This window comes from Pelodiscus sinensis, chromosome 26 (genome assembly GCF_049634645.1).
Source record: "Pelodiscus sinensis isolate JC-2024 chromosome 26, ASM4963464v1, whole genome shotgun sequence".
In the NCBI taxonomy this organism is placed as follows: Eukaryota; Metazoa; Chordata; order Testudines; family Trionychidae; genus Pelodiscus; species Pelodiscus sinensis.
In genome coordinates, this window is record NC_134736.1 from 20,398,470 (window position 1) to 20,422,086 (window position 23,617).

Sequence of the window (23,617 nt, forward strand, 5' to 3'; positions counted from 1 at the left end):
GGCTGAGCAGGGCCCGCATCGTGGTGGAGGGGGCCTTCGGGCGACTGAAAGCCCGCTTTCGATGCCTCCTCACCCGTCTGGACCTGGCCGAGCACAACATCCCTCCCGTGGTGGCGGCATGTTGTGTGCTCCACAATTTGTGTGAGCGGAAGGGGGAGGCTTTCTTGCCAGCCTGGATGGCTGAGGCTGACCGCATGGCTGGACACTACGGTCAGCCCCGCACCGCCGCCGTCCGGGAAGCCCAGCGGGGGGCCATCCGGATCCGGGAAGCCCTGCGGGAGAGCTTCCAGGTGGAGGAGGAGGAGGACTGACCTCTCCCTGCATGCCCCACCGGGGCCTTCTTCCACCCTACCCCCCCCTTCCCCTTTCCCCTCCCTACCTACTGTCAAATAAAGACACCTGTTTTTCCAACAAAAACGTCTGTTTATTTCAGAGAACTGGGGTGGGGGAGGGAGGAATGAAGGTGGGAGAAGGGAGGGGGAAACCTGGGACGAGGGAGCTGGAAGGGGAGGGGAGGGAAGGGAGGAAGGGAAAGGAAAGCTCAGGGGTGGGAGTCTGGGTGCCTCTCCCGTCTCGCCACACTGCGGGTCCGGGGGCGTCGGTGGGGAATGGTTGTGGAGGGGGGGGCAGAGAGGACAGGGGGTGTGGAGGAAGCAGGAGCGGAAGCAGGAGGAGCAGGAGGAGCAGGGGGAGCAAGAGGGGGAGCAGGGGGAGGAGGAAATGGAAAGCGGTCTAGCAGGCTCTGGAGGTGGCCTCGCAGGGCACGGCCCTGCTCCTCCAGGGCCTCCAGACTCCTCTGGCGCAGCCTGAGGTCCTCCTGGACCCAGTGGTCCTGGAGACGGAGCTGTCGGTCCAGGAACCGGAGATGCCGCCTCTGGTAGTCCTCCTGGTTCCTGGCTGTCCTGCTTGCCCGGGCGCGGGCGGCTGCTGCAGGCGGGGTGGTGCGCCCTGCAGTCCCCGGTGCTGCAGCTGTGGTGCAAGAAGACCAGCGGTCAATTACCCCAGGGGCCCAGGTGTGTGAAACCCAGCTCCCCTCTGCAAGGCCAGGGCCCCTGCAGGATCCCCAGCTGCTGCTCCGTAGTGGGCAAGGCCCAGGCGCACGGTCCCGGGGCTCCCTCTCGCCCCAGCCCCCCGTACACATAAGGGGAACACGAGGGTACTCACAGGTGGATGCCTCCCCGGCCTCTGATGATGCAGGCGAGCGGCTCTGTGGGGTGCCTCGGGGGTCCCGGGTCCTGGGAAGGCTGGCAGCAGGCTCCTGGCTCTCAGAGCCCTCTTCCTCCTCCTCGGTGTCCAGGAGCGGTCCCTCTGCCCCGGGGTCAATCACGTCCCGGGGGGCAGGGACGGCATGAGGCCCCAGGATGCGGTCCAGGGCATGGAAGTGGGGGCAGGCCTCCGGGTCAGCCCCTGGCAGGCAGGCCCGGGAGTAGGACTGCCGCAAGTCTTTAATCTTGCAGCGCACCTGCTCCCGGCTGCGCTGGTGGCCCCTGGCGGCCAGGCTGGCAGCCATGCGTCCATAGACGGCCGCGTTCCGGTGGCTAGTGCGGAGATCGTGGACATTTGAGGCTTCCCCCCAAACCTCGATGAGGTCCACGATCTCCGCACTTGACCAGGCGGGCGCCCGCCTTTTGCGCCCCCGGGCAGGCTCCCGGGAGCCGCCAGGCTGGTCGTGGGGAGCAGTGGAGGGCTGGGAGCCCTCGGATGGCTGGCTCATAGTGTGGCAGGTGCAGGCTGTGCAGGCACGGGTGCTTGCAGCCTTGCAACTGGCACAAAGTGAGTAGCCAGCCCGTGGCCCTTTAAGGGCTCCGGGGCCGGGAGGGGGGCAATAGAGTTTCCCTGGTGTTGGCCAGAGTGGCCACCAGGGAAACCTGGGAAGCCTTAGCCTCCCACTAGTTCGAACTAAAGGGCTACACAGCCCTTAGTTCGAACTAGCTAGTTCGAACTAGGCGTTAGTCCTCGTAAAATGAGGTTTACCTAGTTCGAACTAAGCGCTCCGCTAGTTCGATTCAAATTCGAACTAGCGGAGCGCTAGTGTAGCGCATAGGAAAGTTAGTTCGAACTAACGTCCGTTAGTTCGAACTAACTTTCTAGTGTAGACATACCCTCTCCAATTTCTCCACATCTTTCTTGAAATGCGGTGCGCAGAACTGGACAAAATACTCCAACTGAGGCCTAATCAGCTCAGGGCAGAGCGGAAGAATGACTTCTCGTGTCTTGCGCACAACACTCCTGTTCATGCAGCCCAGAAACATGTTTGCTTTTTCTGTAACAGTATGACACTGTTGACTCCTATTTAGCTTGTGGTCCGCTATAACCCCTAGATCCTTTTCTGCCGTACTCCTTCCTAGACAGTCATTTTCCATTCTGCATGTGTGAAACTGATTGTTCCTTCCTAAGTGCATTTGTCTTTATAAAACTTCATCCTATTTACCTCAGACCATTTCTCCAGTGTGTCCAAATCATTTTGAATTCTGACCCTATCCTGCAGAGCAGTTGCAACCCCTCCCAGCTTGGGATCAGCTGCAAACTTAATAAGAATCGTCTCTATGCCAATATCTAAATCGCTGATGAAGATATTGAAGGGAAGCAGTCCGAAAACAGACCCCTGCGGAATCCCACTTATTATACCTTTCGAGCAGGATTGAGAAGCATTAATAACTACTTCCTGACTACGGTTATCCAGCCAGTTCTGCACCCACCTTATAGTAGCCCCAGCTAAGTTGTATTTCCCTAGTTTATTGATAAGAATATCACGCAAGACCATATCAAACGCCTTACTAAAGTCTAGACATAACACGTCCACCGCCTCTCCCTTATCCACAAGACTCGTTATCCCATCAAAGAACGCTATCGCAGTCGGACATTGTCAAGTAATAACAGTGGCAGACAAGCTGAAACTATGGCTTGCAGCATTTACTAAGTAAATCCAAGTGGATTATTTGCTAGCAATCGCATCTTGGAGTGGCCCAGAGGCGAAATGGGTCCTGCAGCCCCAGCACGAGTCCTTCAACCAAGACTCGGGTGAGTGCAGGTCCGGGGGGTGGGGGCAGCGGGAACAGGGATGCCCCTTTGAGGCCCGGCTCCTCCCTCTCCCCCTCCCCCTCCCCTCCCTGCCAGCTGTGGGTGCACTGCCCAGCAGCAGAAGCACATCCCAGCAAGCAGATTTTTCCCTTTTCTCCCCAGACCTGGGGGGGGGGGGGGCTGGTGCTCACCTGGATGCCCAGCCGCAGCCCCACCATACGGGGGGCAGGGCGCAGAAGGGTCCGTGGGGCCCCTGCCCACCCAGTAAATACACAGGCCGGGGATGCGGGGGCAGGCTGGGCAGGGTGTTCATTGCTTGGGCGTTAATGACTGTGCCAGGCTGCCTCCCCTGTGCCTGGCCAGGGCAGCATTGGGGGGATCCGGCGAGCGTCTGGTGCTGGCAGCCACACAGCCCTGGCGCTGCAGGGGGGCTACGCCGGTGAGTCGGGGCAGCGCAGGGAGGGACGTGAGGGGGGGGGAAAGGACGTGGGGTCCTGGAGCCGGTGACTCTGACCCCCCCCCTCCAGTGACGCTCAAGCCGGGATCCCTGTACAGGCTGCCTGAGGATCAAGAGGTCCAGTGCCCCGAGAGCACCGTGAAGGAGACGGGTGAGCAGTTCTGCCAGAGCGCAGAGGAGAGCAGCCCCGGGGGGCGTGGGGAGGTGGGGCAGGGAAATTGACTTTGGGGTCCGGACGCTTTCCCAACTCCCTCCCCAAGCGGGCGGAGGGGGAAACAGGAGGGGGGTGTCTGTGTTCACCAGGCCCCAGCCCTGCCTGGTCCTTCTCCTCCAACCTGGGACATGTCCCCTGGGCCCTCGCACCTGGATCCAGGCCCATCTGGCCCGGGGGAGAGGCCTCAGCCTTCCCTCTGCATCACGGGGCCCTTCTTAGCAGCCCCCCCCTCCCTGGCAGCCTCCCCTCCGCTCCCCCAGGACTGTAAGATCCCAAATCCTGCCCCAGCTGCTCCTGGGCCCTGGGCTCAGTCCCTTCCGGATCTAGCCGGGTGGGGACCGTGCGGCAGGTGCGTCCTCACCCCTGCGCTGCCGGACTCTCCCCCAGCGGTGCCCTGGGCCAGCTCTGGTGCGTGGGCCCATCGTGCCAATGGGAGGGACCTCCCCCCCCCCCCGTCCTGCCAAACCTGCCCGGGCTTGGTCCTCTCCCCTCGCCGGCGGGGCCGGCTGCTCTCCAGGGGGGACCAGCCTAAACACTTCCCAGAAATGGCGCAAACAGCCCTGGGGCTTGGGAAGCAAAATACTGGGGTCAGGGCACGACTGCCTGCCGGGTGGGAATGGGACTCCTGGGGTCTCCCCCTGGCTCTGGGAGGGGAGTGTGGGCCAGTGGTTAGAGCAGGGGAGCTGGGATAGGAACTCCTCTGCGTTCTCCCTCTGGCTCTGGGGCAGAGGGACAGTGATCACACGGGTGGCAGGTGTCCAGTATGGGGACGGCGGGACACAAAAAAACCATGGGCCCCTGCCCACACAGAAAATCCACCGGTTGGGAGGGTGGGGAGGCCGGGCAGGGCATTAATTGCTTGGATGTTAATGGCTGTGCCAGGCTGCCACTCCTGTACCTGGCCAGGGCAGGGCTGGGGGGAGGCTGTGGGGAGCCAGCGGCTGGAGGGGGGGATTCATCCCTGCCCTCCAACTTTCTCCCCCAATCAGCGTTCATGGGCCTGCCAGCTACGAGCGTCTGGTGCTGGCAGCCACATGGCCCTGGCGCTGCGGGGGGGCTACGCTGGTGAGTCGGGGCAGCGCGGGGAGGGACGTGAGGTGCAGGGGGAAGGGACGTGGGGGGCCGGTGACTCTGACCCCCCCCCTCCAGTGATGCTCAAGCCGGGCTGTCTGCGCCGGCGGCCTGCTGGTGGGGAGGGCGGAGCGGAGCAGCGTGGGGAGCAGCAACCCCAGTTCCAGTTCATCTTCCCGCTGCCGGACGAGGCCACCCTGAAGGCTGTCGCCTCGGTCCTGAAGTCCCTGGACAACGAGCACACCCTGGAGGAGCTGAGGGAGCGGCTCGGCCAGAGCGGGGGTGAGAGCAGGCCCGGGGAGGGGGGAGGAACAGGGAAATGGCCTTTAAGGCCTGGCCACTTTCCACCCCCCCCCCCCCCCCCGGCGAGTCACCGTCACTCCCCCCTCCGGCTGCGCCCATTGCCCCGCAGTGGAAGTGCGTCCCAGCAAATGCTGCTCCCTCTTCCCTCCCCAGGCAGGCAGGGGAGGAGGGCAGTGGGGCGGGGGGGCTCTGTGCTTACCGGGCCACAGACCTGCCTGGTCCTTTTCCTCCGGTCTGGGACGTGTCCCCTGGACCCTCCTGCCTGGATCCAGGCCCATCTGGCCCAGGGCAGATGCCCCAGTGTCCCCTCTGCCTCACAGGGCCCTTTCTGGAAATCTCCCCTCCCCCAGGGCTGTAAGGCCCCAATCCTGCCCTTGCCCACACCAGGGCCTTGGGCTCGATGCCACTCGGCGCCTTCCAGTTCTAGCCGGGTGGGGGCCGTGGGGCGGGTGTGTCCTCACCCCCGCACTGCCAGACTCTCCCCCAGCAGTGCCCTGGGCCATCTCTGGCATGTGGGCCCATCGTACACAGTTGAGAGTCCCCCGCACTACCAAAGGGTACGTCTACACTACAGCGCTAGTTCCAACTAACTTAGCTCGAATTAGTTAATTCGAACTAAGCTAATTCGAACTAACGCGTCTAGAACTAAAAACTAGTTCGAATTCGCGTTTTGCTAATTCGAACTAGCAAGTCCACATTGAGTGGACTCTGAACAGGGCTTAAGGATGGCCGGAAGCAGTGCCGGCAGGGCATCAGAGGAGGACTTAGAGCATGGAGCTGCTGTCACAGGCTAGCCAAGGGCTGTGCTTAAAGGGTCCCGATCCCCACCCCGGACAGACAGTTCTCAGGGGTGCCCCGCTTGCAAAGCAGTCCTGGCTTGGAGTGCCCGGAGTACCCACACTGGGCACATCACAGCACTCGGCCATCAGACCAGCTGCACTTGCCGCAGGCTGCCATCTGGGGAGAGGGGGTAATTGGGGGGCTGCAGGAGAGCTTCCACCCCCAGAAGCCCGCAGAGCCAGCCCAGTCCTCCCCATCGGGGGCTCGTACCCCATTCCTCCCTCACCTTCTTCCACTTACCCTTCCCTAGCCCCTCTTCTTATTGATGTACAAAATAAAGATAACGTTTCTTCCAACATTGACTCTGTCTTTATTGAACAAAACTGGGGGAGACTGGGAAAAGGAGGTGGGAGAGGGGAAGAGAAAGGCTGGGAGAGGGGAGGGCAACTAACATGATCAGGGGTTGGGAACAGGTCCCAGATGAAGAAAGGCTACAGAGACTGGGACTTTTCAGCTTAGAAAAGAGGAGACGGAGGGGGGACAGGATAGAGGTCTCTAAAAGCAGGGGTTGGGTGGAGAGGGTGCATTCAGAAAAGTTCTTCCTGAGTTCCCTTAAAGAAGGACTAGAGGACACCAAAGGAAAGGAATGGGTAGCAGGCTTCAAACTAGTAAGAGAAAGTTGTATTTGACAAAGCAAAGAGTCAACCTGCGGAACTCCTTGCTGCAGGAGGCTGTGAAGGCTACAACTAGAACAGAGTTGAAAGGGAAGTGAGATCAAGTCAAGGAGGTTGGGTCCATGGAGTAGTCTTAGCCAGGGGGTAGGAGTGGTGTCCCTGCCCAAAGTTTGTGGAAGGCTGGAGAGGGATGGCACGAGACAAATGGCTTGGTCACTGTCTTCGGTCCATCCCCTCCAGGGTCCCTAGGGTTGGCTGCTGTCGGCAGACAGGCTACTGGGCTAGATGGACCTTTGGTCTGACCCAGGACGGCCATTGTAAGCTCAGGGCTCAGGGTCGGGGGTCTCAGTGGACCCCCTTGATTTTCATGCACACCTGCTCCTGGGTGGCCAGGCTGGCAGCTCTCCTGCCCTAGCCGGCCACTTTCCTGTGCCTAGTGCGGAGATCGTGGACGAGGTCCACGATGTCTGCACTAGCCCAGGAAGGTGCCCGCCTTTTGCGGTCCAGGGCAAGCTCCCGGGAGCTGCCAGCCTGGTCCCGGGAAGAGGGGGTGGGCTGGGGGACATCGGGTGGGTGGCTCTGTGCCGTGCCAGGTGCAGGGTCTGCTGGCTGGGTGCTGGCAGGCTTGCACCTGGCACGGGCACCGTAGCCAGCCCGTGCCCCTTTAAGGGGTCCGGGGCCGGGAGGGGGGCAGACGAGTTTCCCTGGTGTTGGCCACCAGGGCAAGCTGGGGAGGGCTAGCCTCCCACTAGTTCGAATTAGGGGGCTACACACCCCTTAATTCGAACTAGCTAGTTCGAACTAGGCTTAATCCTCGTAAAATGAGGTTTTCCTAGTTCGAACTAAGCGCTCCGCTAGTTCGATTCAAATTCGAACTAGCGGAGCGCTAGTGTAGCGGCTATGAATGTTAGTTCGAACTAACTTTGTAGTGTAGACATACCCCAACTGGTCCGTGTCTGGCCCACCTCCCCTGGTTTCCCTGTCTGGGACACCCCTCGCTCAGAGGTCACCCCACCCCCCCGCACCTCCCCCGGCAAGTGGGGGGCTGCTGCGTTCCCTGGACACGGCAGAAACCCCCCCGGAGAAAGTCTGCAGGGCAGACAGAGCCTGGGACCCGCATCCCCCCAGCCTGAGCTGCTGCTCAGGGCAAACTGCCCCGGGCCCAGAGCCGCCTCCCAGGGGGGACCAGCCCAAATAGTTCCCCGAAATGGCGCAAACAGCCCTGGGGTTTGGGAAGCCAAACACTGGGGTCAGGGCACGGCTGTCTGCCAGGTGGGAGCGGGACTCCTGGGGTCTCCCCCGGCTCTGGGAGGGGAGTGGGGGCCAGTGGTTAGAGCAGGGGGCTGGGAGCCAGGATTCCTGGGGTCTTTCCCTGCCTCTGGGTGTGGGGGGCAGTGACCACACGGGGGTGGCAGGTCTCCAGACTGGGCACAGACAGGACCATGGGGCCCCTGCCCACACACTAAATGCGCCGGGCGGTGGGTGAGTGGGGGGAGCCCCAGCAGGGTGTTAATTGCTTGGGCATTAGTGGCTGGGACCAGCTCCTGTGCCTGGCGAGGGCACTGCTGGGGGGAGGGGCGTGGGGAGCCAGTGGCTGGGAGTGGGGAGGTCCAGCCCTGCCCTCCAACTTTCTCCCCCAATCAGTGTTCAATGGCTGCTTGGGGGCGGGGCCCGGTGGAAGCAGGGGGCGGGTCCGTGTGCGCCGAACAGCTGGTCTTGGGATTCCAGGCTCTGCCGGGTTCCCTTCGGGGCCTGTGCTGAGACCAGGTCTGTAGCCCAGGCGGTGCAGGGGGCGATGTCGGGGGCGGGGTGGGAAGGGGGGGAGAAGGGATGCGGGGTCCTGGAGCAGGTGGCTCTGACCCCCCCGTCTCCCTTCAGCCTAACGCAAGGCCACGGCAGAGCTCCTGTGCAGGCAGCCTAGAGCGGGGGAGATCAGCTGGTCCCCTGAAGACATGGAGCTGTTCCTGAATGCTCTGGAGAGCGCAGGTGAGAGCAGAGCCGCGCGTTGCAGCTGGACCAGGGACATGGCCCTTTGGGGCTGGGCTGCTCCTCTTCCCCCACAGTCCCTCCGACAGAGCAGAGCTCGTGCGGGAGGGGTGATGGCGGCTCAGGCAAAACGGCGCCCGCTGCGGCTGCCTGGCACCTCTCCCCTGCCTCCTGCGCTGCTGGTGCACTCCTGGCAGGGGACGTGCGGGACCTGGGGTCTGTCAGCAGCCCCCCGCCTGAGCTGCTGCTGGGGGCAAACTTCCCTGGGTCCAAAGTCGCCCCCTAGGGGGGACAAACCCAAATAGTTCCCAGAAATGGCGCAAACAGCCCTGGGGCTTGGGAAGCAACACACTGGGCTCAGGGCACGGCTGCCTGCCGGGCTGGAAGCGGAAGTCCTGTAGTTCCCTGGATCGTCCTTCTTCCCTTTTTTAAAGATGGGCGCTACATCTGACTTTTTCCAGTCGTCCGGGATCTCTCCCGATCTCCACAACGTTTCAAAGATAACGGGCAAAGGCTCTGCCATGACGTTTGCCAACTCCCTCAGTACCCTCGGATGCATTAAATCCGGGCGCATGGATTTGTGTACGTTTAGCTTTTCTGAATAGTTCCTGACCTGTTCTTTCCCCACCGAGCGCCGTCCTCTGCCTTCCCATACTGCTTAGCCTAGTGCATTCATCTGGGAGCTGACCTTGTCTGAGAAGACAGAGGCAAAGGAAGCCTTGAGTACTTCTGCTTTCCTCACATCATCTGTCACTAGGTTTCCTCCCTCATCCAGGAAGGGCCCATCCCCTCTCTGATCCCCCTCTTCTTGCTGACATGCCTGTCGAAACCTTTCTTGTTCCCCTTCACATCCCTTGCTAGCTGCACTTCCAATTGTGCTTTTGCCTTCCTGATACCCCCCTGCATTCTCGACACAGGGATCTGCAAACTCTTCCAGGACAAGCCCAAAGTGGACAGTGACCCAAAGACCGGGGGTAAGCCCCTCAGCCAGAGCGGGGGTGAGTGCGGGGCATTCGAGCGGGGGGTCTGAGTGGAACACCAGCTGTGCAGAGGGGCTGCGTGCAAGGCTAGGAGAGGGCTCAAATGGACTCCCGGTGGGGCTGGGGGTGTGAACTTGGGACCAGACCGAGGGCGCGGCGCCCATGGAGGAGGTTGTGAGGGGCTCAGAGGGACTGCGGGAGGGGAGCTGCTGTGCCTGGTTTCACCCCTCCAACAGAACAGGTTTTCCCAAACTTTGGCCCCGTGTACATGGGCTATGTTTGGGAAACACGTTTTCCGCAACAAAGTGGCTGCAGATGCAGGAGTGGCAGGAGGCCCTGGCGTGTTCCTTCCCACCAAGCTCTGCAGTCGGGCCAGGGACTGAGCCCACAGCAACGTCCCCAGCACTGGCCCAGGACTCCCTGGGGAGAAGCTGTAGGCCCAGGGGAGACACCCCAGCAGCGTTTCCTCTCCCTCACGGGGCCCTTCTTGGCGGGAGGCAATTGCACGTCTGCGCGGTTTAGCCGGGCTAGGGCCGAGTTCACGTCCCAGGCGCCGACTTCCTGCTCCTAGCACAATTACTGCTCACTCGGGTTCAGGCCTCGCGACAGGCTCCTGCTTCAGGCTCTTTCTCCTCTCCCTGCTGTGCCCAGTCGCAGGGCTCAGAGCGGGGAGCTGGGCCCAGCCCCACAGACAGGACCCCCCAAAGCAGGATGGCTGGACAGGCTTTGTTGTCTGTTCCGTGGCACCCGGACCTGCCCCCGGCTCCCTGCGCTGCGGGGTGGGACTCCCCAGACTCCCCGCACTCACTGCTCTGCCTTGTCTCCCTCTGCAGGGAAGTAGAGAGGTTGCCGCAGACAAGCCGCAGGTAAGTGCTGAGTCGTTCCCCCATCCCTGTGCGGCTCACTGTGCGCTCTGGGGCTCAGCAGTCTGCCCCCCGCCCCTCCCGTCGGCTGCATCTGGCCAGCTGTGGCTCTGGGGGTGTCTGGCTTGTGTCTAGCCTGGCTCCTGGCTTTGTGGCTGGGGACTGGTGGGACGTGTCCTACACTGAGGGGGAGGGAGGCAGGAGCCTCAGCCCCACTGATTTACTGGGGTTTGGGCTCCTGAGTCCCCAAGGTGCTTCTGAAAGCCCCACCCCATGTGCCCAGTCTTGGGGTGGTGCAGGGTCTTAGCCCAGGGAGCAGGTACCAGCCCCATGTGTAACTCCCCCGACTTCCGCCACCTCCCTGCGTCGCCCCACACCTCAGGGCTCAGTGCAGCCTCTCACCTGGGGCAGCCTCACACCCACCCTGGGGCAGAGGGATGCTGGCACGAGGGACCGGGGGGGGGGTCAGGGCCAGAGACTGGTGGGTCCCAGGCAGGAGAGGCTATGGGGTGGTGGTGGGGGCGTGTCTGGCTTGGACGGGAGATGGCGCCGGCACCGGGAGCAGGGTGGCTGCTGCACGGGGGTGGGTGACCGGCTTGCGGGGTCCGTTCCCTTCCACGTGGGCCCCGGTCAGAGCCCCCCCTCCCCTGAGCACCCGTGAGCCGTACAGTGTGACCGGCCCTGCCCGCCTGACCCTGCCTCTCCCTGCCCAGTTCCTAATGTCTGACGGAGCCGTGGGCCCTGCAGCCGCGGAGGGTCCCGACTGAATCTCCTGCCGGGCTCTGGACTCTCCCCTCGCTCCAGCCTGCTCAGCGCCAAAGCTCCGCGCTCGCCTTTGTAACCCAGCCCTGGCCCGGGGCGGGTCCCTCCATGGGGACATCACTGGGGGACTTTTCTAGCTGGTCGCTCTGCTTGCAACAGGAGTGTTGTGGTGATGACTGTGGTGCACTGGGCAGCCGTACCCTTGGGACATCCACTGGTGGCGGTGTGGGCTGGGGGTGACCCCTACTGGCCGGTGTCGGTAGCACGTCCCAGCAGGACGGCTGCCTACGGTCACCTTCCTAGGCCAAGACCCAACCTGTCCGACCGGTGGAGGGCAGGGAGGGGACAAAGGAGGGAGGTTTTGGGGGGAAGGGGCAGTTGCTGGCTTGGAAACATGAAGGGAACAACCGAAGCTGAGGGCGAGGGTCCAGGGACGATTGACCCCCCACCCCAAGGGGTCTGAGGCTGCCTGGCCCTGACTCCTGTAGCCACATCACGTCTGTGCTGGGCTGTACCCTGGAGAAGCAATAAGCCCCCCTGTTCTACTGGCTGGCAGAGCCTGTTCCCACTGCTACGGGGGGCAGAATCGGGAACCCCCACACGCCGTCACCATAATAAACGTTCTTTCTCGTTTCTTTGTATTAACCTGGCATCGGTTAATTGTTGTGTCCTGGTTTTTCCCTTAGGGGGGAGATTTCCCAAGTGCTCTCCCCCTGGTTTTTTTTCTCATCACTTGGGTGGTGGCAGCGGATTTTGTCCCCCAAATCTAGGTTAAGTTTTTGAGGGGAAGTTTTTACACAGCCTGGAGAGATCAGGTTCTGGTTACTTTTGCAGGCCCCACTTCCGCATTTATCATGCCAGAGTGGGGAAGGAGCCTATGACATCCGCACCCCCCAGCCCTGGGCAAGCACGTCCAGCCCTCCACAGTGCTCCAGCTTCAGCACCTCCAAACCCTTCCCGGGACACGAGATAGCGACAGGAGAGGACACCGCCCGTCAAGGGGTGACCCTCCCCCGGGAGCTAACAGATCTGGCAGCCCCAGATTAGCCCCACCTCCAGGAGCCCCTGTCAGGGCTATGCCCCACTTTGGCACAATAAATGCAGAAGTTGGGGGCCAGCAAGAGCACCCCAAACCCTGCCTCTGCAGGCTTCCCCAAATCCCCAAAACCCAGTTTTTGGGGGACCTGCTGCCACCATCAAGTGTTTGGAACCCACAAGTGGGGCAGACAATGGAAACCAACCCCGGGGCACCCCAAACTCTGTGTCCCCCAAAGAGCTTGTGAGAGGCGAGAGAAAAGCAAGCGGCCGCCTCTGGTACTGACCTCTCTGGCAGACCCCCCCGTCCTCCCCCCCGAGAGCTCTTCCCGGACACAAAGTCCAGCCAACACCAGCCCCACTGAGCTGCTCCCCCTCCCCCTGCTTTTATAGCTGCCTTCCGCTGGAGCATGCCCAATAGGGATCTCAGGCGGGGACCCTCGCTCAGGGAGCCAGGTTGAACCCCTGCAGCCCCAGAACGGGGTGGGGTACTCATCACACTGCCCACGTTCCGCTCCCATGGAGCCCTGCCTGCAGGAAGCAGGACGTCCGCCCGTCTCTGGTCCACGCCCACCCACCCACCGAGGTGCTTAGAACAGACGCACTCATTGCAGCAGTGAGCATGTCATTGGGGGCAGGACAGCCAGGCCCTTAGCCTAACTGTGCCCCCTCCCTGTGCCCAGCCAGCTGGGGGTGTGGGGGTCTCCAAGCAGGCAGCAAAATCAGTCACAAGCCCCGAACTCCAGCTTGACCCACCCTCCCAGGGTCCTGCCGCCACCTGGTGGCCAAAGACACTCACTGCACCTGCCCTCTAACTCCCCTCCCATTCCTGCCCCTGACCCCTCTGGACACTCGCCCGCCCTCCCTCCCCTCCACCCCAGAGCCTGCTGTGACTCAGGCCTCCATCGGCTGCCAGCTGCTCCCCACAACCTGCACACGGAGATGCAGCCACCTCTGGGGAAGAGGTGGGGCTGTTGGTACAGGGGCCCCTCGCCCAGCACTGAGAGGCAGCCATCCCATGGGCGCAGGTGTGGGGCTTTTTAGCCAGCGTCGCTCACCTGGGACAGAGATGCAGCCACCGCTGGGGCGGGACGGGGCGGTTGGTGCAGGGACTTCCTGGCCTGGTGCCAAATGCAGCTGTAGCTGGGGTGCAGCGCAGCAGCCACCTCCTAGACACACGGCACAGCAGTTTGGGACGGGAAGTGCAGGGGGTCCCGGCCCCACTGGTAACAGGACCCAGGGGGTCAGGACCCAGCTGGGCAGGAGGGGCCCGGGTGTGGGCGTTGTCTGTTCTGCATCAGCAGCTGGGGCCATTGCTGCTGCACACGGGGCCCTGGCTTGTGCCAAACCAGACGGAGCCGCAGCAGCCTCCATCGGCAAGAGGAACTGGAGTCCCAGAGGTCCAGGGACCAGGCATGGGTGGGAGCGCATGGAGGATGCTGTTCAGCCCTTTTCTCCCCAGGGTGCAGGACCTGCCAGTGTCTCCCAGAGGGGCCTGGCAAGGTCAGTCCTGGGACCAGCCCTTCCCCACGCGCTGCCTGGGCACGGGGTGTTGCCAATGCGATGGCCGCCCTGGGATGTGAGGCACAGAAGGTGGCTTCCAGGCTTGAATTTTCGGTGATAGTTTCCAGGCACGGTGTGTCTCAGTTTCCCCACCATGCTGCACTGTTCGTGGTGGGGGTGGGAATTTGCTGTAATAGTTTCCAGGAAGATGGTGTCTGCCTCAGTTTCCCCAGCATGCTACACTGTTCGTGGTGGGGGTAGGGTGGGAATGTGCACACTGGTTGTTCCCCCCTAGGTAACAATTGCTTATACCGGGTTTGATAGAAAACAAAAATTATTGTATTAAGTGGAAGCAGTAGGATTTAAGCTGTAATAAGTGAGCAAAGTAAATTACAAAGGGCAGAACAAAGTAAGTTACAATCAAAAGAAACAAAAATGCTTGGCTATTTCTACACTGACGCCTCAGCACAAACTCACCCTAAAACCTCTTTTCCAGTTGCCACTCTAAACCAGGGCTCTCTTCCACACCATGAAGCCTGGCTTCTTCCTTCAGGTACAGCCCAGCCAAAAGACCCTTTGCTTTCCTACTCTTTTTGTTAAGGAGTTGAGGCCGCTCCCTTCCAACCACTGCTCAGACTTAAGGGCAAAAGATTGTTTTACAGTGGCTCATCAAGAAGTTTCAGGTAACCCCCTCCATGTCTCCCATTCGCACATTTGAAACTCACAAAGTATTCCCCACTCCACCTGTCTAATTTTATACATTCTAATGATACTGTGACGTAGTGGAGGTACCTGGCTGGTTTCTATGCTGCTGGCTCTGGGGTAACCCCCATTGGCTGCCGTGGGTACCACGACCCAGCAAAACAGGATGAGTCACTATGCAAACCAGTGGCCAGACACCCCCCATGGAGAGGAACAAAGGAAGGTGGAATGCTGCCCTGGCTGGGGGGCAGGGCTGGAAGGGAGTTAGTTAGTTGCTGGCTGTCTGGGAGTATGGAGGAGACAGCCTAGGGAAAGGGGCTGGAGTTTAGGGGCCCAGTCTCCCCCATCTCAAGGGGGCCTGAGGCATCCTAGCCCAGCTCTGTGACCAGATTCCATCTGTGCTGTGCTGTATCCTGGAGAGGCAATAAACTTCCTCTATTCCACCGGCTGGTGCAGTCTGTTTGTGCCATTTCGGGGTGCAGGAGACGGGGGCCCCCCAACGCGCCGTCACAGATACATACAACAGAGTAAGATAAACAGAACCAGTGGATCATGACATGAAGATGGACAGGTTAGATGAAATCATTTGCTCAAACCACCTTTGAGTTATGTATATTCATGTCCATAAGCCCTGTCCCATCACAGTCTGTGTTTGTGTGGGTGAGAGAGATAGTTCACTCCCCTTTGGTTTAACCCAAGAGTGGCAATCAATGACAGCTCAATCCCCTTGCTTAGTCTACACTGCAGGGTTTTTGCACAAGAAGCCTTTTGTGGAAGAGTTCTCATGCAAACACTTCTTGTGCAAACGCGCATCCAGATGTCAAAGTGCATTGCAAATGTAATGTGCTTTTGCACAAGGGAGTGTCCACACTGCATGGACACTTTTGCACAAGAAAGCTCTGACTGCCATTCACAAAATGGGCATTAGAGAACTTCTGCTTTGTGCAAAAACCCCTGCAGAGCATTTATACCTGCCTTTTTGTGCAAGAGCTGTCGTGCAAAAAAGGAGTTATTCCTTGTGGGGAGAGGAATAACTACCAGCAAAAGTCCTCTGTTCTGTCAATTTTCTTCTGCAATTTTTGTGCAAAAACCGGTGGAGCATCCACACCTCAAGTGCTCATTTCACGAGGCGTAACGGTAGTTCGAGCTAGGAAGCCTAGTTCGAACTACCTAGTTCATGCCTCGTGTAGCCGCGCTGCACGGGGTTCGAACCAGCGGGGTTTTAAAAATGGCGGCTCCCCGCTTATGCAAATGAAGCCCGGGAAATTCAAATCCCAGGCTTCATTTGCAAGTGCGGTATGCCTACATTACCCCGCTAGTTCGAACTAGGAGGGTAGTGTAGACATACCCTGACAGACTGGAGCCCGTGTGGGTGTGTCTCAGGGCTTGGCGTTGGACATGGAGCATGTGATGGGTCCTGGATGGACGCTGGAGGCACGTAGGAAAGTAACAAGGACGTGGGGTTTGCCCATAAAAATTGATGCTCAGATAAATCCATTAGTCTGAGGTGCCACTGGAGCCCTCATTGTTTTTATAGACACAGACTGACACGGCTCCCACTCTCCCAATACCTGTGTTATTAATCTGGGTCTTGTAGACAAAGCCATTCATGGTGAGTAAGGACCTTGCCGGCCCAGTGCTCAGAGCACTAATCTGGAAATGGCTTTGTGTTTTCCCTGGAAGCCCTAGCTGTGGCACAGAGACATGGGACCCTGTCAGCTGGTGCTGGAACACACTTGAAATCTGATTTCACCCTGGGGATGGGGAGGGTTCCACAAAGGGTCCTTGGAAAATGCTATTTCAGGAGGGGGAAGCCATGAATGCTCATCTGCAGCCAGGCGGGATTTCTGTGTAACAGGAGGTGGCGGGAGACTCCAGCAGCAGCCACGGAAGCCCTCGGACGGGATGCTGCCCAGAGACTGCACGACAGGAGAGATGCACCAGAGCTGGGATTGTTCCTTGAGAGCTCAGCGTGCTGCAGTCGGAGTCGGAGTCCCTGCTCCACGGCCAACAGGGCCCGGGGCTTGGACCCAGGGTAGCGGGAGGGCCCGGGTCCAGCTAACCCCACTACCCGTAGCAAGAGAGTTCTCTGGAAGTTTGCACTCACCTCTGAGCTAGGCCCTATTGCTCCTGATAGAAGGGACTGACCTATGGACTGGACCTCTTGGCCATATGTCTCAGGAGGGAGAGGAGACTCACTTCTCAACGAGGCCTCTGGGCCTGGGAGCCTCTAACCGAGGGGACCCCTCTGGGTGCCAGGCCGCGGAGTCACATAGCTGTTAGCAGACACCCCTCGAGACGTGGCTGACCAGCCATGTTAACACTGAGTGTGGGGAAAGGGCACGGCCTTGGAGTAAAGGCAGCACAACGCCCTTGGAAGGGCTCATCTCGAGGGGTAGCCACCCCCCGGCTGTGCCCCCGACACGGGGGCTCAGGCAACTGGGAGTCAGTGTGAGCGTTTGTGCTGCCCAGCTCCCATCCGCAGCCCTTGAACTCACATGAGTGGGAGGAATTGGACCGGCTGCCCCGCGCTCCGCAGAGGGAAACGTGGGCTCCCCGTGCTGAGCGGCTCCAGACAATTCTTTCCCCGCCGTGTGGCTGGGGGCTCCGGCCAGAACACGCCTGCGCCGACTGATCCCGTGTCTGGGGGTGGGAAGGGACTGTCAAGGGGGAGATGTGCAGAGCCCGTGGGGGCAGGGTGGACGAGGCTGCCTCCCTCTGCAGTGTGGGGCAGGGTCCCAGGCTGGGATCAAGTCGTGTCAATGGGGGATTTTCCATCCCTCCCCATCGCTGAGCCGTGACGTGAGGGCGTCAGTAACACAGCCAGGGAGAGTGGGGCTGGACCGGAGGGGTGGGTGAGGTTCTAGGGTCTGCAAGGTGCAAGGGGTAAGACTAGGTACTCATGATGGTCCCTTCGGCCCTTCAAGTCTGAGCCCAGGAGACCGGCCTTTCAGCTGCTGAGGGACTCCTGAGCCCAGCTGTGACCCACAGCCCCTGCTCTAACTGCTAGGCATGACTGCTCCAGCCAGAGGTCTGGGAGGGCTTTGCCTGGGGAGGGGCTGTTGTCGTGGCAATGGAAACACCCCTGCTGTGCCTGTGGGCTGCATCCCAGTGGGGGGGCTCTGCTGGCACCGCTCTGTCCCCACAGGCCCTGGGGTGTAGCCGCCCCCTCGGCTGTCATGGGAAAAGTGTTTCAAGTCCTCCGGTTTGCAGGGAATGGCTGAGACGGACCCAAGCGTGCGCTTAGGGCCCAGAAAGCAAAGCTCATAAAAACATAATTTGTGTATTTCTCTTTAATGTATTTATTTGAAACCAATCTCACAATTCAGTCCCCAGGTCCCCATCCCGGCGGAGTTTGGAAATAAGAAGAAATGTCCCTGATCTCTCCTGGCCTCCCCAGCTGGGCGGCTGGAGGGGCAGCTGCTCTCTGCCCCCAACCTGGCCAGCAGCGGCGCAGACGGACGGGTGGCAACGGCATCGCTGCCTCCACTTCTCCTGCGCTGCTGCTGCTGCTGGCACTGACCCCACAGCTGGGATCCCGCTCGCTCTGGCCACCCAGCTTGGAAGGGAGCGATGCCCCCAGCAGGGGGAAGAGGGAAGGATGCAATGGCAGCCACTCCCCCTTCCTTCTGCGCTGCTGCTGGGAGCGGAGCTGCCCTCCGAGCTGGGCACCTCCCCTGTGGCCCCTGCTCTGTGGTCCCCCAGCGGAGAAGGCAGCCCTGCCAGCAGCAGTGCGGAAGGAACGGTGGCAACAACATGCCAGGCCACCCTGCCTCTGCGCTGCTGCTGGGGTGGCGTTGACTTCTGAGCTGGGGGACCCGTCAGTGACCACCCCTCACTCGCTGCTAGTGGGGCCCCCTCCGATCTGGGCCCCACAACAGCAGCCGCTGCTCTGCTGCCGCCCAGGTCCAAAGGCAGCGCCACCGCCTGCAGCAGCACAGAAGGAAGGGCTGAGATACCAGACCAGGCCTCCCTTCCTCCTGCGCTGCTGCTGGCGCTGACTTTGCAGCTGGGAGTCCTGCCAGCATGGGCCACTCGCAGGCCACTCAGGGTGTGTCTAGACTACAGGGTTTTGTCGACAAAAGTGGACTTTTGTCGACACAATTATACCTGCGTCTACACTGCTGCTGAGTTCTGTTGACTCCGCTGTTTTGTCGACAGCTGTAAACCTCATTCTACGAGGAATAACGCCTTTTGTCGAGAGAGTTCTGTCGCCAGAAGGCGCTATTGCATCTCCACTGCCCTTTGCGTCTACACTGTCATGTTGACAAAGCGGCTTGCTCTGTCTGCAGAACTGGACGTAGTCTAGATGCTCTTTGTTGACAGAAGCTTTGTCCACGGTATCTGTCGACAAAACTTCTGTGGACAAAAGCCTGTCGTCTAGACGTAGCGTCAGTGTGGCAGGCAGGGCTGCCCCCAGCAGTGGCACGGAAGGGAGGGTGGCTCTGCTGGGTCAGGCGGCCTTGTGCACATGGTGCCTGCGCTCTCTAGCTGCCCAGCTGAGAAGTGAGAGGCACGGCCAGCAGCGGCACAGCAGGGAGGGTGGCGATACCAGACCAGCTCCCCTCCCTCCTGCGTTGCTGCTGGCGGTGGGGTTGCCATCCAGGTTGGGCACCTGACCCCTTATAACTGCCCCCAGCCTCCCCATTAGTAGGCAGAGCCGCTACCCGCAGCAGTGCAGAGGGAAGGGAGGCACCGCCACACCAGGCCGCCCTCCCTTCTGCGCTGCTGGTGGTGCTGGCGCTGCCTGCTCATGGGAAAAGGTGTGAAAAGGGGGTTCTCCAAAGGAGCAGCGCCGCATGGACCTCGGGGATGCCAGGGGTCTGAGTCCCCTGCTGACTCCAGGCTCCATGCAGGTGCTTCCACTCAGAAATGCACAAGAGCCTCCAGGATCCTGAGCCTTTCAAAGCGGAAGGACCCTCGTAAAGCGGAGTCAGTGGGACTTCCTGCTGGCCCCGGGCTGCACACGGAGTTCCCGTTTTGAAGTGCACAGGAGGCCCTGCTGGGGCCCTTGTCCAGTTCAAAGTGCAGAAAGTGCCCATCGACTAGTCGAGTAGCCACTGGAAATTCCATCGACTCCTCAACTTGTCCATGAATCGTTATTTAACATCCTTACCCAGCAGCAGCGGCACGGAAGGCAGGGAGGCACAGACTGTCCAGCTGCCCGGCGGGAGTGGCGGCGCTGTTGCCAGCGATGGCAGAGAAGGACGAGGGGAGCACCGTCCAGGGCCCCCCTCCCTGTTTGCTGGGGATGTCAGACCGGGAGTCACTGAACAATCATGTCACTGCATCAAACTGTAGCAATTCCACGATTATTCGATAGTCCCTGGTGCCTGAGTCAGCAATGAGGGGCTGCACCGGCATCCCACACAGCAGACGGAGGCTGCACCGGCATCCCACACAGCAGCCTCTGTGCGACGGGATCTTTTGCCAGCCCCGGACAGAGGCTGCTCTGCAGCAGCCTCCTCTGGAGCGTGAGAGGCAGGAGCAGGCAGCTCCGCAGAACTGGTGCTCACGGAGAACTAGATTTTAAGTCAGCTCCCCTCGAGCAACCCCCCATCCCCCTCGCCTCTATGTGAGACAGCGAGGGAGGAAAGGGGGCTCCATGGAGCTGGCCTGTGTGGAGAGCCGGCTTAGAAGATAGTTCCCTGAACATCTCATCTCATGTCTGCCCTGCCCCCACGCTGATAGGGAGGCAGCAGTGGAGGGGGATGGGTGAGACGTGGTTCCACAGGAGCTGATACACATGGGGAGCTGTCTTAAAAGCTGCTTCCCGTGTGCACCAGATCCTGCCTGACTCCCTCACCCTCCATGTTGCTGCATCTCTATGAGAGGCAGCAGCCCATGGTGCGGGCCAGGCAGCTCCATGGGATCTGGTGCTCATGGGGAGGCAGCTTAATAGCTGGATCCCCGCAGACACCAGCTCCCACCTTCCCCCCCTCTTGCTGCTTCTGTTCCTGAGGCAGCCGGGGGAGGGGCGTGTGGAGGCGACAGGATTAACCAATAAGCCCAGACGTATCGGTTAATCGTGTAGCCAGCTACACACGTTGACACCCCTAGTTTGTGCTGCTGCTGGTATCGGCGCTGCCCTCTGAGGTAGCCCCTGGCCAGTGGCACCCGCTCTCTGGTCACCCGGTGTGGGAGGCAGGGCTGACACCCGCCGCGGTGCTGAAGGAAGTGCTGCAATCCCGCCCCTCCTGCACTTCCTGCTGCACCGCTCTTGGGGCAGCACTGACGGCCGAGCGGGTGACCAGAGAGTCGTGGCTGCTCCTGGGGCGCCCAGCTCGGAGGACAGGGCCCCCGCCAGCAGTGGTGCAGAAGTAGGAGTGACACAACACGGAGCCACCCTGCTTCTGCGCTGCTGCTGGCAGGGACGCCGTCGTCTAAGCTGGGCCCCTGGCCAGCAGCCACTGCTCTCCAGCCACCCGGGTCAGAAGGCAGCCCCACACCCTGCAGCAGTGCAGAAGGGGAGGAGGCAAGACCTTATCATGCCCCCTTCCCTCTGCGCTGCAGCTGGTGCTGGCGCTGAATTCTGAGCTGGGTGACCTGCCAGGGGCCGCTGCTCTGCAGCCACCCAGATGGAAAGGCAGCCCCCCCGCCAGCAGCAGTGCAGAAGGAAGGGTGGCAACACCGGACCTGGCCTCCCTTCCTCCTGTGCTGCTGCTGTCAATGGGGCTGCCCCCAAGCCGGATGGCCAGACAGTAGCCGCTGCTCTCCAGCCACTCAGCTGGGAAAGCCGGGAGAAATCCGACAGTTTTTAATATTTCCAAACATCTGCCCAGAGGAAGATTTGGGGCCTGAAGACGAGGTCATGGCTGGGAAAACCCAGGCGGCCAGTGACCCTGCTCGCGAGCCCCCTCCCCTGGCCCTGGGACCCCCTTTTGGGTGGGGAGCCCCAGCTGGAGAAAGGCTGCACTAGGGGATTCCCCAATGACCCTGGAGACCAACAGGGCCAGGAGTTTCTGGCAGACCCTTTCCCACAACTTCCAGGGAATACGCCGGAACTAGGGCCCCATCGCGTCCCCCTGCAACCTCGCCCATTTCACAGCCAGACCGTGTCCACGCTGCTCCCTGGCACACTCCCGGGGGCTTCCCTGGGAAATTTCCCGGCTCTCTGACCGGCTGGGTCCTGGCCCAAACTAGGATAGTGTGCAATGGGGGTGGGGGCGCCCCAAGAGTGCCAATTTCACTTCCCAGTAGCCTGCATGGAGGGCTAGAGCCGTTTCACCCTCACTTCTCCCTGCCCCTCAGGGTGGCTCTGATCTGCCCCCTCCGCGAGTGCCCGTGTTGGGGCAGGACAACTCCTGTCCCATCCCAGCCATGTCAGGGAGCAGCTGACGCTCCAGGCCCCTCGCCACGTGGGGAACTCAGACTCCCCTCGCCATTCCCCCATCCCCTCCTCTCCCCCCGTTGCACGTCTCCTGGCTGTGAAATGGGTGGGGCCCTAGTCAGGTTCTCAGGGACCTTTACCCCCCACAGAGCAGGGGTGGGGAACCTTTGCTGGGTCGGGGCCACTGACCCACAGAGAAATCTATGGGGGGCTGCACACAAGTGAGAAACAGCCCCCCTCCCCTCCCCAGCATGGGCCCCCAGTGCAGGGGGGAGCCCCGACCTTCAGGGGCCGGATCCCCGCAAGCCGGGGCTGCATCCGTCCCCCATGCCTAAGGCTCCCCACCCCCTCCATAGGGATCTGCACTGGATGGGAGTCTCCCTGGGAAAGGCCTGGCCAGACCACGAGCGCCCAGGGTAGGGCTGCGAGGTGCCGGGTTCGCGGTGGCTTCTCTGCCTGAGCTTGTCTTCCGGGGGGAAGCGGCGCGACGGGGAGGCCCCTCCGTCTATTCCAGATTCAGCCGGTCCCCGAAGTGCAGCCTCCATCTGGCCTCTCTGCTCTGGCCAGCCGGTTTCCTCCTCCGCTGCCCTGGTCCTGGCCTCTGGGTGAGTTCTTCAGCCTTCAGTCTGTGCCACGACACGCCCCGTCCCTGGGCTGGAATCGTCACCATCCGGCCCCTGGGTCCAACTCGCGCCTGGTGCCGAGGGGACGACAGCTTCTCTGGCCACAAAGCCTGCAGGCTCCCAGCTTCCCTCTGGCAGAGCCCGGCATAGGGCAGGGCAGCCTAGTGGGTGGAGTCCGTAACCGCAGTGTGGCCCGATGGCCAGTCAGTACCTTGCCCCTTTTCTAAGGGCAGTGTGGCCCAATGGCCAGTGTCAGTACCTTGCCCCTTTTCTTAGGGCAGTGTGGCCCAATGGCCAGTGTCAGTACCTTGCCCCTTTTCTAAGGGCAGTGTGGCCCAATGGCCAGTGTCAGTACCTTGCCCCTTTTCTAAGGGCAGTGTGGCCCAATGGCCAGTCAGTACCTTGCCCCTTTTCTTAGGGCAGTGTGGCCCAATGGCCAGTGTCAGTACCTAGCCCCTTTTCTAAGGGCAGTGTGCCCCAATGGCCAGTGTCAGTACCTTGCCCCTTTTCTTAGGGCAGTGTGGCCCAATGGCCAGTGTCAGTACCTTGCGCCTTTTCTAAGGGCAGTGTGGCCCAATGGCCAGTGTCAGTACCTTGCCCCTTTCCTCTGGGCAGTGTGGCCCAATGGCCAGTCAGTACCTTGCCCCTTTTCTAAGGGCAGTGTGGCCCAATGGCCAGTGTCAGTACCTTGCCCCTTTTCTTAGGGCAGTGTGGCCCAATGGCCAGTGTCAGTACCTTGCGCCTTTTCTAAGGGCAGTGTGGCCCAATGGCCAGTGTCAGTACCTTGCCCCTTTCCTCTGGGCAGTATGGCCCGATGGCCAGTCAGTACCTTGCCCCTTTTCTTAGGGCAGTATGGCCCAATGGCCAGTGTCAGTACCTTGCCCCTTTTCTTAGGGCAGTGTGGCTCAATGGCCAGTGTCAGTACCTTGCCCCTTTTCTAAGGGCAGTGTGGCCCAATGGCCAGTGTCAGTACCTTGCCCCTTTTCTTAGGGCAGTGTGGCCCAATGGCCAGTGTCAGTACCTTGCGCCTTTTCTAAGGGCAGTGTGGCCCAATGGCCAGTGTCAGTACCTTGCCCCTTTCCTCTGGGCAGTGTGGCCCAATGGCCAGTCAGTACCTTGCCCCTTTTCTAAGGGCAGTGTGGCCCAATGGCCAGTGTTTTGCCCCTTTAGTCAGGCAGTTCAGCCTAACGGCTGTAGTCCGTAAGCTGGCCTTGACTCACGAGGCTGTGCAGGTCCCTGTCCAGAGACAGGAGATGGGTGGGTGGTTCTATCCCCAGCGGTGGGGGGGGGGGGGGAGCCCCTCCCTCTCCCCG

General features: G+C 60.9%; 1 protein-coding gene and 1 long non-coding RNA gene across 2 annotated transcripts; one reads left to right on the forward strand and one right to left on the reverse strand.

Annotated features, from left to right (window-relative positions):
* Positions 1-307: 307 nt before the first annotated feature.
* LOC142820552 (uncharacterized) lies at positions 308-1,896 on the reverse strand. The gene is made up of 2 exons (XM_075909781.1): positions 1,165-1,896; positions 308-969 (listed from the first exon to the last, which is right to left on the reverse strand). Exons 1-2 carry the CDS (start codon positions 1,712-1,714, stop codon positions 542-544), a joined length of 978 nt encoding a protein of 325 aa, XP_075765896.1. The 5' UTR covers positions 1,715-1,896; the 3' UTR covers positions 308-541.
* A 6,476-nt stretch (positions 1,897-8,372) lies between these two features.
* Positions 8,373-11,716, forward strand: LOC142820554 (uncharacterized). Its single transcript, XR_012897775.1, has 4 exons — positions 8,373-8,506; positions 9,424-9,504; positions 10,320-10,352; positions 11,063-11,716. It is a non-coding gene; the product is annotated as an uncharacterized LOC142820554 (long non-coding RNA).
* Positions 11,717-23,617: the final 11,901 nt, after the last annotated feature.

Excerpts from the sequence above, each read along its gene's own strand:
- LOC142820552 (XM_075909781.1), bottom strand. The coding sequence starts at position 1,714 with ATGAGCCAGCCATCCGAGGGCTCCCAGCCCTCCACTGCTCCCCACGAC. Across the intron at positions 970-1,164 it reads GGCCGGGGAGGCATCCACCT|CTGCAGCACCGGGGACTGCA; the intron begins GTGAGTACCCTC and ends CTTGCACCACAG.